This window comes from Amborella trichopoda, chromosome 6, assembly GCF_054954075.1.
Source record: "Amborella trichopoda isolate Santa Cruz 75 chromosome 6, AtrichopodaSantaCruz75HAP2 v2.0, whole genome shotgun sequence".
Classification (NCBI taxonomy): domain Eukaryota; kingdom Viridiplantae; phylum Streptophyta; class Magnoliopsida; order Amborellales; family Amborellaceae; genus Amborella; species Amborella trichopoda.
The window spans coordinates 1,550,712-1,563,001 of NC_142341.1; the positions used below are offsets into that span (position 1 = coordinate 1,550,712).

The 12,290-nt window shown below is 35.0% G+C and overlaps 1 protein-coding gene across 2 annotated transcripts; it reads right to left on the bottom strand.

The window, feature by feature from the left end:
- Positions 1-2,117: 2,117 nt before the first annotated feature.
- On the bottom strand, positions 2,118-11,574 carry LOC18434571 (GDSL esterase/lipase 5). Of its 2 annotated transcripts, XM_006844639.4 has the most exons (6): positions 11,237-11,574; positions 8,239-8,357; positions 6,890-7,117; positions 4,839-5,085; positions 3,935-4,237; positions 2,118-2,434 (listed from the first exon to the last, which is right to left on the bottom strand). In XM_006844639.4, exons 1-6 carry the CDS (start codon positions 11,478-11,480, stop codon positions 2,415-2,417), a joined length of 1,161 nt encoding a protein of 386 aa, XP_006844702.2. In that variant the 5' UTR covers positions 11,481-11,574; the 3' UTR covers positions 2,118-2,414. The 2 variants fall into 2 exon arrangements, with proteins under 2 accessions (XP_006844702.2, XP_088726185.1); XM_088870059.1 differs by lacking the exon at positions 3,935-4,237.
- Positions 11,575-12,290: the final 716 nt, after the last annotated feature.

Here is a 12,290-nt window from a genome sequence, read left to right on the forward strand (position 1 = left end):
AATAAAAAAATTACAAATAAAATTTACGAAGAGAATTCGGAAGTTCAAAGATAAAACAATAAATTGAAAAAGTAAGACCTATAAAATCTGGTGTGATCCTCCCATCCGAGAAACGGCCTGTGGGCTCTGCAAAGAAGGAATTTTCACCATAAGGTAGGAAATTGGCTTGGTGATTCTTGCTTGTATGTATATAATTGTTTGTACCAGCATCAACAAGTGAGTCCCCAAAAATAAAAAACTTGACACTCTGCCCATTAACCACTGAGCCCTCCAAAACGATGAAAAAAAATAGAATTAACCCCAAACCCCTCATAAAATCCATCCCCATTTCAAATAAAAAGAAGAAAAGTCCCTATTTGAAGAGGAACCGATCCCCAGACAATTTATAGAGAGAGTGGTGGTCCCGCAGGCATCCGTCCGCGTGGATATAAAAATTGTGATCTTACGGTTGTAATGGTCATAGAAGAAGCGGACGGCTAAGATTGAGTTTTGTTGCAATATTGGCCCCGACTGTTATTTTTCTTAAGAGGATGGCTATACCTTGCTGGAAGATGGTGGAATAAAGCATCCATCTCTCATTTGGACGGCTGGCGAGTAGCATCACCAAGATGGACGGTTGTAAATATAATGTGGGTTTAGGCAAATTGATCATGACCATTGGTTAATGTGATTGATAAGAATCAATCTAACTTGATATGATCCTTTTAACATCGTATAATATCGTTTTAAAGGGTAGGTGAGATTCTTACTCATTAGATGTCAAATTGGATGGTTTGGGGTGAGTCATGAACTCCGATAATTTTTTTTTTGGAATTTTGTATCTATTCAATGATACACTTACAACCACCTGATTTGAAATTTAAACAACAACAATGATTTTGACCTTCATATATAAAAATAAGTGATCTCTTCGTAGACAATCTCTTTGAATAATGAGAAAGGTTTTTATAAGGTTGCGGCCTCATGCAGTTGGTTACGACGGCACCTTAAACCACACTGAAAAAGGAAGTTTCGAGGCTACAAACATAATTTCGCCCATGATTGTGGAATTCGAAGCGTCGATATATAGCAAGCATTTGGTGGATATATAGCAAGAATTAGGGTCTTAAATGATTCTTATAACATTTTATGATATTTACTATTATAATCTCAGGTTGTGAGATTCATCTTCTCTATTAGCAGAGCCTTGGTCCTCTCTCCACTTTGCCTATGTGCTCAAACTCATTTTTACGTAGATTTTGAGCTTAAAACTTCAGCCTGCTAACTCTTGGAGTGCACCTTGTTTAGGTTTTTGCACTATATTGGATTCTTTGTCTGCCTTTTTTAATTAGTCAATTTATTTAGGAAAAAAGTTTACATAAGGTTCCAAACTTAGAATGTAGAATGAAAAATGCACCTTTATTTTTTTAATATTGAAAAATCCTTTAATTGATCATCTCGACATCGAAATGTTTGAATATGAAAAAAAGAAAAGATTTTGAGTACCAATAATAGTGCATCTTGCAACACATTATCTAGACCGTCCATTTTCAACATTTTCATACGTTTATAGATCTACTTGATTTTAACCATTTTTAAAGTTTAAAATTTTATAATTAACTATGAAAGTAGATTTTGAGATAATCCTATGAATACTTTACACCAAAATTACATGTTATGATAAAATTTGGAGGTGCACCTTAATTGGATTGTTTAACCTTGCAACCTTATAGAAACCACACCCTTTATTTATTTGATATGCATCGAAAGAAACATGTATCAACCATGAGAAAGAACCCAAACGATTATGTTCTAGTGAGAGCATATTATTCACCCACTTAGTACCGCATCAAATGCAAACTTCCCAATTTAGTAACCAACTTGAAAAAAATAAAAAATTAAAAAAAAAATTCCCGCACCCTATTGCAAGGAAAAAGAAAAAACATTGTAAGACTGTCTTTCAGTTTTTGAAAGGTCATATCTAGGTGTTTATGAGCAATTTACTTTTTAAAAATACTTACCTTGCATTCTATAGTTGATCTCAAATTTTCAAATACAAAAGATCTTGCTAAGTAACTCCTTGCCTGAGGGAATAAGTATAGTGTGCACCAGTGGGAATACATTGTGCGCATTGGACAGAGAAAACAATGAAGCACTTCGGTTTTATTATTGGAATATGGAGGATTACATACATAATCAAGACACAAATTACAATACTTCAAAATGGATTACATACATAATCAAGACACAAATTACAATACTTTAAACTCAAAACATAGGTATACATAGAGACACAACACTTATTAATGGAGAAAAACATGAACAAGAAAAATCCATGAAGATAAAATAAGAAAGCCCACAAAGATTATTTAAACTTAAACACCAGGAATCAACCTCAGGCGTCAGGTTCCTCTCTCTCTTGCCATCTGACTCTTTTAAGAAGCCATCCTACTTCCTGCACATAAATTTGGAATTACATATATAATATTTTGATAATGTGGGATTGAATGCAAATGATTCCATAACAATGAAATGGCAAAAATGAAAGAAGTCAAATCATACGTTTTGTGAGAGTGAGAGAGAGAGAGGCTTTCTCTTTATCTTTGAAAGATACTAGTCTGGTCGTATATACTTTAGAGATTGTATATTATGATACCATTTATCTTTAGTACAACAAGGTCATAATTAATTCTAGTCATTAGATGTCTAATTAGATGGCATGGGATATGTCATGAAGTTCAATAATGCTTTTATTGAGCTTTGAATTTGGTCACAAGTATACTCACAACCATTTGATTTGAAATTTGATGGGCAAGAATGGTTGTGACTTCCTTGCACTAAATAAATGGTCTCTTTGTATATTTTTCTTATATTATAAGGTCATTTACTTCTTCTTTTTTGGGTGAGTCAGTGAGGAGAAAAAAGTGGTAACAGTGGGGATTTGGGCCCCAACCTTTTGGTGAGAATGGCATCGGAAACCTCACCATGAGGTTCGGTTTGGCAATTGTCAAGTTCCCAGGCATTTCTAAAAAAGTGGTAAAGTCAGTGAGGATTTGAGCCCCTACCCTTTAGTGAGAATGTAGTTAGAGACAGCTCGACAATACTATCGCCAACGTCTCAAGCCATTCTCAAGGTCATGAACTTTTGGTATAAAAGGACCAAATTTAGCTTTGTTCTATATGAAATTGGGGAGCTTGGAGTGTCATTTTTCACCCCAAAGTTCGAGAATTATTTTGTAACTTCAAGATTTTGTGTGCATTCAATGGTGTACTTCTTCCGCCCAATTTTCATTTCCAGGGGGCAGGGGGTGATTGTAAGCTATTCGTACTAACGATAAATGATCTAACGATATACTTTCCCTAATATTATTGATGAATTTAGCTGTGGAGCTACTACCCAATATTATTTTAATTGGATGTTTATGTTCTTTTAATGATTTTGTGTAATATTGCAATGGTATTTCACCCAAAACCCATGTCATTCATTTAAGAGTGAGTATAGCATACTCCCCTCGAGCACCATAAACACTTACTCGAGATATAGATAAACACTTACTCGAGATATAGAGTAACTTATGAGGGACTTTTTATTTTAATTTATTTATTCGTTTTTAGAATAGTATCTAGGTAGAGGAGGTTATATCTCCAAAATTGAGGTATGGATATGGGTCCTAGCCTGGTTTCCCCCTGAAACATGGCTATGTATTCTTTTGTTTTGTTTTTTAGTTTATTTTATGCTTCTTTAAGCCCCCTCTTAAGTCCCTATCCTAAAAACACCTTTTTTAATTTTATTTATTAGTAATATGTTTTGGATCATCAATTTAGACTGATCTAAACCCAATCTTGATTGTCGATATAATGATCCGTAATGGCTCGATGAGTGAACAATCCGCCCCACCGATTCGAATCTCGAAACGCTGATGCAAACCATAATTTCAGAGAATCTAGTGACATACCGATTTCGGATAAGGCAATACTCATTATCCCTTTTCTTCCAAGATGCACTTTTGGAACCTTTCCAGTGGCCATGTTGAAGAAATTCTTGAGAGCTTGAGGCCTAACATAACTCACATTCCCATCCCACATACTGTAGGCCGCAAGCCTGTGTATGCGTTCTGTATAATGGAAGGAGTCAAACCAGACAAATGTAGATGCATCTTGGCAAAGCTCATAAGTGGTAGCATTACTCTTTCCACCACATGTGTATTCCCCTTGATTTTGCCCGCTTCCACAACAAGCATCGTCGCCACTATCGAACCCTAAGAAGCATAGGAAAAACAAGAAACATGATAATTTACTACTCATAGGAAAAATATCAATAAAATGATCAAATTATGATGTGCAAGGTCGACCACGTGTTAGAGGTTTGGATCGGGTCTTGGTCGACCCTGACTCGATTTGGTTTTAGATATGCCTAAACCCGATTGGGATTTGTGTTGAATATGGATTTGTAAGCCATTGTAACGTTTCCGACGTCACAACTACATCTTTCGATAAATTCTAGAAGTGCACCTTACTTGTAGAGTATAAGTGAGCACCTTATACAAGCTCCACCCTATTAAAGATAGGATGCATATAATAAAAATATTTACTTTTGATAAAAAAAAGGTTAGAATCACATAAAAAAACATTTCAAACCCAAATCTGACTGAAGCGGCCCGAATTCGACTAAAGCGGTAGCATCAGGCTTTATTTTTTTTCGATCTAGGCCTACAATAAAAAAGGCTTTAGCCTCTTCAGCCCAAGCGAAGCGAATTTGATTACACCGCTTGAAAGCATAATCATTAATGTTAGAATGAGCTATGAAGTTTTTTTATTTTGAGGGTTTATCAACTATAGGAAATAGTAAACATTTTTTACCATGCATATCTGGCTTTTGCATCATAGGATTCAGAAACTCGTGATGATCAAAGAAGATGTACTGGAAGGCCGATAATGTGTTAGCTAAGCTGATTAAGAGGTCCTCGAGAGCATTATTGTGATAAACCACAAAATGAGAGGCAGCTGCCAAACACCTGCCACCGGTGTGTGATCGCATGCCTGGTGTACAGCCTAGAGGCTTCAGAGATGGAAATACAAATTTTCTTGCCCCACGTTTATAAAGTTCCTGCAAGAGTAAAATACAACAGGAGCATAAGCACCAAAATAGAGAGAGAGAGAGAGGTAACAATGAGGTCTAAGCACCAAAATAGAGTTGATGAGAGAGAAAGAGAAGAACAATGATGTCTGAGAGAGAAGAGGGAAGAAGACCAACTATCCACCTTCTGTTTAGGGCTGGCAATGTGCCCGACCAAACCCGAGACCTAACAGGTAGACTCGACCTCAGGTTTGAGTATGGGTTCAAACTTTGGACCCAAAGGTTGGCTCCAGGTCCAAAACCTTCACCCGAATACTATTTGGGTCTGTGTCCAGCTCCCGGACCTGACCCAAATAATATGGGTATATGTTATGTGGGTATTCATAGACGTTGCCAATACATTTGTTTCTTAAGCATTTCCAGTTATTATATAAAACACTAAGGAATGTGGGTATTCATAAATGTTGTAGAATACCGTATAAAACGAAGCTCAAAGCTAGATATGCATGGTAAAAAATAAATAAATACCTGATAGATCAAAGTCTTTGGTCTAGTCAAGTGACTAGACCCGATAGATCTGAGTATGGGATCAAATTTTGAATTCAAAAGGTTGGGTTCGGGTCCAAAACCTAGACCCAATTACTGTTTGGGTCCGAAGCCAGCCGGATCTTACCCATACCCGACTTTTGCTCCCCCCCTACGCCGATTCCACTATAGCAGCTCGCTTTTGTTGTCCTTTGCTATGTGTGGATGGTGGATGGTCGTAGCATAACTCTTAAAGATGCATAGAGACATAGTTTGAGTACAATGAGATTGTTTTCTTTGTGTACACAAAGGTCACTTGCACCTCAAGCTCTCAAATATGAAATTGGACATCTTTTGAATATGTTGTTTCCCAAATTCTAAGACAAATTATATGAGAGTTTGGGCATGGAAAAAGGTAAACAATCTTATTATATACTTTTCCCACTATGGCACATGGGATAGGGAAAATCCATCTAAATTTATTTATAAAATATTTCTGGCCAGTGACTGTATTGGGCCCTTTGAAACATTTTACAATCACCACCGTATTTACGTTACCATTTTTTGGATGTTAAATACCATTGGATGGGTGACCAATGGATATGCACATTTACTATATATTATTGCAGAGGCATCAAAACGTTACAAAAAAAAAAAAAAAATAGAAAAAAAAGAAAAGAAAAGAGGAAGCCATTTTTGTCCCATGAATCATAGTTTTTATAACGACACAGTTTCTATCAGTCCATGTAGAAATGGGTCATCTCTTAAAAATTTATTTTTGAGATGGATTGCTTGACTTAATTTTTAAGGACATGTAATCTTTAACATGGAGATAATGAATATGAAAAATAAATAAATTTTAAAAATTAAAAATAATAATTATATTAAGAAAACATTTAGACCATAGTCTTAATTATTTTTAGATGGACCACCGCCGCTGCATGAAACAAGTTTCCTTTGTAAAAGCCTAAGTTAAGTAAAAGGATGGGTTTCTATGAGTCACCGGACTCATTTGTACATAAGCGGGCCCCCTTTAAAATTTACCTTAACACGGATTTTTTATTCAAAATTTCAGAGATTCATCATTTAGGCCAAACTGATCACATATATATATATTTTTTAAAATGTTTTTTTTCTTTTTATTTTTTTAATATTTTTGACACGGGCCATATGTGATTTGACCTCTAGCGCTTACCACAATGTCCATCTTAAATATGGATATTGAAGAGTCCACGGGCTCTTACACCAGCTCATATAACACTTTTCTTATGTAAATTAATAAAAATAAAAAAGGGAATAGAAAACATACTAGAATTTGTCTTATCAAATTGCTTGTCACAATTCTGACATATTCCTCTTTGCAATGGGATAATTGGGCTTCATAGTCCATGACAAACACCTTGTAATCATTGAGACCAGCGCTTATGTAATAAACAGCATTTGAGAGGACTTGGTTCGCTTTTGAATCCCCCAAATTTCTTCTTAACCTCCCAGTGAGATTGATGTATTGCTCAATCTGCGTATCCATATCCACAACCTGAAAATTATTGGGTAATGTTAATTTCGAACTCTTGACTTATTTGAAAAAATAAATCCAAAGAATAAAAGCTGAAAAGACCAAATGCTCCCACAGGTGGAAAATATACATTTTCTTCCTCAAGCAAGGAGCATTTCAAGGACTCCAATTTTAGGGATGTGACCTACTCAAAACAGTATCTAGCCTAAAAAAGTGAATAAAAATTGAAATATTCAATGCATTCTTTAAAATGGATATAAATGTAAAATATAAAATATTGGGGATACTTTTTAAATTTCAAAAGATATAGGATATTTACAATAGCTTCCCCTAAATTTTTTTAAATGTATAGAATATTTTATTCCATAATAAATTGTATTATAGTATATGCTTAAGGCTAGGTGTTTATGGTGGAGGACCCTTTCCTCATTTGAATTACACAAAAAAAATACCATACATTGTATTGTAATTTATGCTTTTAAGTATCAAAAGTTGTGCACTACTTCTAAAAATACTCCATAATTGTATACTAGAACACCATTTACTTTCCACAAAAAATTTATATAAGGTTGGAACCTTAAAATATAGAATTAACGATGCACATCAAAAATCCATCAGAAAAGGTTGTTTTAATGTTGAAAAATTCTACAATTGATCTTCTCGACGTCGAGATGTATGAATATAAATAAATTAAAAAATCTTAAAAATAGTGTATCTTGCAATACATTATCTACATCGTCCCTTATAAAGATTTTCATATGTGTACAGATCTACTTGATTTTAACCATTTTTGAAGTTTAAAATTTTATAATTAGATATAAAAATAGATTTTTAAAAAATCTTAATATTTTTTACACCAAAATTATATGTTATGATAAAATTTGGAGGTGCGCCCTAATTGAATTGTTTAAGGTTGCAACCATATAGAAACCACACTTTTACTTTTTGATACAAGGTAATCACAATCATCCGTAGCATGTGCAAATGGTAGCATAGCGAGTAATATTTTGCTGGCAAATTTTTGTGTCCGGAAAATAGTGAAAATAAATGGATACCAAAATCCTATTCGGAAGAATATTATGGGTAAATTAGGAAAGCCTTAAAAAGAAGGAAAATAAGGGATTGAAATCACTAAAAGGTACCTGCCCTTGGTTTGTGGTCTGAAGAGCTCCAGCTCCAGCTGAGGCAAAGTTGGCTCCAAAAGAATGATTAGCTCCTGGTTCTAAGTATGGTGGGATAAGAGGCAAGTTCGCCAGTTTGGCTGTAATTAACATCAAATCAAAATTTTAGAGAGAGAGAGAGATTCATAGTTAGTCCTGCTAATCATTCTTATCTCAAATACTTATAATGTAACTTCTTCATATGATAATGTATTTCAATCTTTTAGGGAAAGAGTTTTTCAATAAATCTGAATTGAGTACATAATAGTAAAAATTTGGCAACCTACGTGACTACTTGGCCGATTCCTACAATTTGGGATCTGGATTCAGCAATTGGCAGTAGCCAGAACTCGCCGATTCTTTATTCATAAAAAAGTTTAAAAAGCTAATACAAATATTTTTTTTTAAAGGCAAGCTTTCTATACTTCTCCTACAACATAAAACTTATATGCTTCCCCTTATCCAACCATTCATTCTGAATGAAAGGCTAAGATTGTCTCAATCACAATGTCAGGTCTTTACACTATTTTATTTTTAATTTTTTATATAAAATATTTTGATACTAAATTTTGGGTGTCCAATTATCTATTAAACTTACACTTGTAAAAAAATATAAAATAAATATTCCCAAGAAAATAAAATGACCAAAATACCTCTCAAAGTTTCAAGGGGTATTTTGGTCATTATAGTTTATTGAAAATTATTTTTAATATTTTTATAGGTGTGCTCCAATGAGAAGATGATACATACAAAATTTCATATTCATACAATTTGTATTAAAAACATTAAAAGTAAAATGCTCTGAGGCATCGGATCTAGGATCAAACGGTGAGCGGCTCACTCGATCAAAATTGGACAGCTGGATGGTAGGGGAAGCATAGATCTTCTATGTTTTAAGAGAAGTACAGAAACTTTTCATCAGGTTTGGACCAGTTATATTTACAAAAATTACATTTTGGTTTTATGTTGAAATCTTTTTGTATTTTTTATTTTTAAAATTAAATTTTTAACGGAAATCCAATATTGGGAACAAGTGTTTCTTCATATATAGTTATCTATCTATCTATCTATCTATATATATATCTATCTATCTCTCAATATGTTTATATGGGTCTACTTCTATAAGTGTATTCATATACGGGTCTCTCAGTGTGTTCATCTATGGATGTTTGCGGGAAAGAAAGAAAAAAGAAAATAAGAAATCTGAAGAAGCATAGAGCCCTAAGAAAGTAGAAAGGACCTTAAAGTTCGAACAAAAAAAATAAAATAAAATACAAAGGCTCTTCCCCACAAAGGAAAGGGAGACTTCCTGCAGGTGTGTGTGCAGCGACGCGTGTTTTTTGTGCAGATTTGTATGTGCATGTGTGTTAATGAGTGTAAAGTTTAAAAGAAAGAGAAAAACAAAACCTAGGTAGTATGGAGCTCCAACAAAGAACAGAGTGCCTTCCTTTCAGTGGAAAGGATAGGCTTTATTTGTGAGTAAATGCGATACTTGTGTGTGTATTCATCTGTATGTCTCACTCTCCATTTGTGTCGATGTTCAGGGTCTCTCTCGTGCGCATGCGTTTGCATGTTTGGTAGTTAAGAAAGCTAGTCTCTTGGAGAATCTCTCGTAAATTAGAAGCTTGAGAAAAAGAAAAAAAAAAATTAGCAAACTCGTGGCTTGAAGTTGAGAACCCCTGTTTGATAACCGTTCTATAAAAACCGGAAAAAACTCGGGCTTGAGCTTAGGGAAAGAGAGAGAGCTTAAGGAAAAGAAAGATCAAGAGAAAATAGCGATCTTGAGGTTGCAAAGAATAAAAAAAATGGATGAAGAATGCCTTCCTCGTTTTCCAAGAAGTTGGTAGCTCTTTTCCCAAGAAATGGGAATGAGTGGAGAAATGCGGGTAGATGCATGGCTCCACGTTTCTAGGCCTTTCTTTATTCCTAAAGAAAGGAAAATGTGGTAACTGAAAAAAAATATCGTTTTCTCATGTTGTCCCCAAAAATGGGGAAGAGAGTAGAAATGCGGGTAGATGTATGGCTCCACTTTTTTAAGCTTTTCTTTATTCCTAAACAAAGGAAACTGTGGTGATTGAGAAATCATGTCATTTTCTCGCGTTTTCCCAAAAAATGGGAAAGAGTGAAGAAATGCGGGTAGATATATGACTCCACTTTTCTAGGCTTTTTCTTATTCCTAAACAAAAGAAAGTGTGGTAATTGAGAAAACATGTTATTTTCTCACGTTTTCTCTGTTATCAAAAGAGTCTTATTGGGCTCCTTCTCTCTCCTATGTACATACATGCCTCTCGCTCTCTCTCGTGTACATGCATGCCTCTCTCTATATCATGTGTATGTCGACATTCATTTACAAGGCCTAACCTGGACCTAAAAAAGTGGGGCTTTGGCCACAAACTGTGGCTAGAGGGCCAAGCTAGGGCCATTGCGGTTCGACTTGATTTTTTCGTTATTATTATTATTATTATTATTATTTATTTTGGCTTGTTTCAGCCCGGCCCAGTTAAGAAGACTGGGGCTAGGTCAGGTCAGAGCGAGGCCAACGAGCCCCCTGCCACCGGGCCAAGGATGGCCTGGCCCCTTGCCACGCTTATTCATCTATATGGGTCTTTTTCTCATTTAGTGAGATGTGGGAGTGTGTGACATAATAAATGAAATTGATCTCTCTTAGCAAAATAAATAAAGGGTGCGATTTGCATAAAGCGTCAACTTTAAACAATCTAAGTAAGGTATGCCTCCAAATGTGAGAAACTAATTGCGTAATACTTGATGAGTGTGTGACAAAATAAATAAGGTCTCTCTCGAGACTTGGGTCAGGTCCAAATCAAATGCACCTAAAAACATAGACCACTGTAAAAAAAAAAAAAAACTCACAAAAAGGAAGGGACTTTTGAAGAAAAAGACCGTTGTAATAAAAAAATAAAAGTTAGTACCATACGCAGAGAATTCGAAAAGTTCAAAAAAGAGAATGAAGAAAGGAAACCTATGAAATCTGGTGAAATTCTCCCATCCGAGAAACGGCCTGTGGGCTTTGCAAAGAAGGAATTTTCACCATAAGGGAGGAAATTAGCTTGGTGATTCTTGCTTGTATTTATGTAATTGTTGGTACCAGCATCAACAAGTGAGTCCCCAAAAATAAAAAAATTCACGCTCTGCCCATTAACCACTAAACCCTCCAAAACCATAAAAAAATATAGAATTAACCCACAACCCCACATAAAATCCATCCCCTTTTCAAATAAAAAGAAGAAAACCCTAGGGACCAAAGCTTAGAATCTTGGGGCTTAAGTCTCTATATGGAGGGACCCTATGATGATGCTTGTAAAGAGGAACCGATCCTCATACTATTTATAGCAAGACCTGTAGGCATTCCCTGAAATAGAAAGTGGATCTCACGGTTTGTAGTCATCATATAAGAAATGGACGGCTCAGATATAGCGGCACAAAATAGGCCTGACTGTCATTTTCTTGATGGGTATGCCATGTTGGAAGTTGGTGATGGGGGACAAGGTTTCCACCTTCTCATTTGGACAGTAGGGGAGTCTCCTAACCATGATGGACGGTGGCAACTAATTTGCTGGTTTAGGCCAATAGATCTTGGCCGTTGGAATGGGTGTTTGATATGAATCAATCTATCTTGAGAGAAGCTGATCACACTTGCCTTCCAAGGACATTGTCTTTTAGGGTAGGTGAGATTCGAATAAGGGTGGTCTTTCAATATTCACAAGTAGGTGAGTATTGTAACTCTTTCTTAATATGAAAATGATAAGTCTATCTTACTTATATAAATTTTACCCAAAAAATATATGGTACTGAAAAATACACCTATAGATGGGTTATTTCAAAATGGAGATTATATACTATACGAATATTTACTTTGGAAAAAGTTTAAATAAGTGCGAGGCTCTAAACAATCAAATTAACGTACACCTCAAAAATTCATTAAAAAATATTGTTTTTATGTTGAGAAACCCTTAATTCGATCATCTCAACATAAAGATGTATGGATATGAGAAAAAAGAAATTTCAAGTATTGA

Bases quoted from the DNA above. Each gene is read 5' to 3' on its own strand.
- LOC18434571 (XM_006844639.4), bottom strand. From the start codon at position 11,480: ATGGATTTTATGTGGGGTTGTGGGTTAATTCTATATTTTTTTATGGTT. The intron at 4,238-4,838 runs GTAAAAAATGTT...TATGCTTCTTAG, and splicing joins GCAAAAGCCAGATATGCATG to GGTTCGATAGTGGCGACGAT. The intron at 2,435-3,934 runs GTATGTCACTAG...ATTTATGTGCAG, and splicing joins TATTGCCTTATCCGAAATCG to GAAGTAGGATGGCTTCTTAA.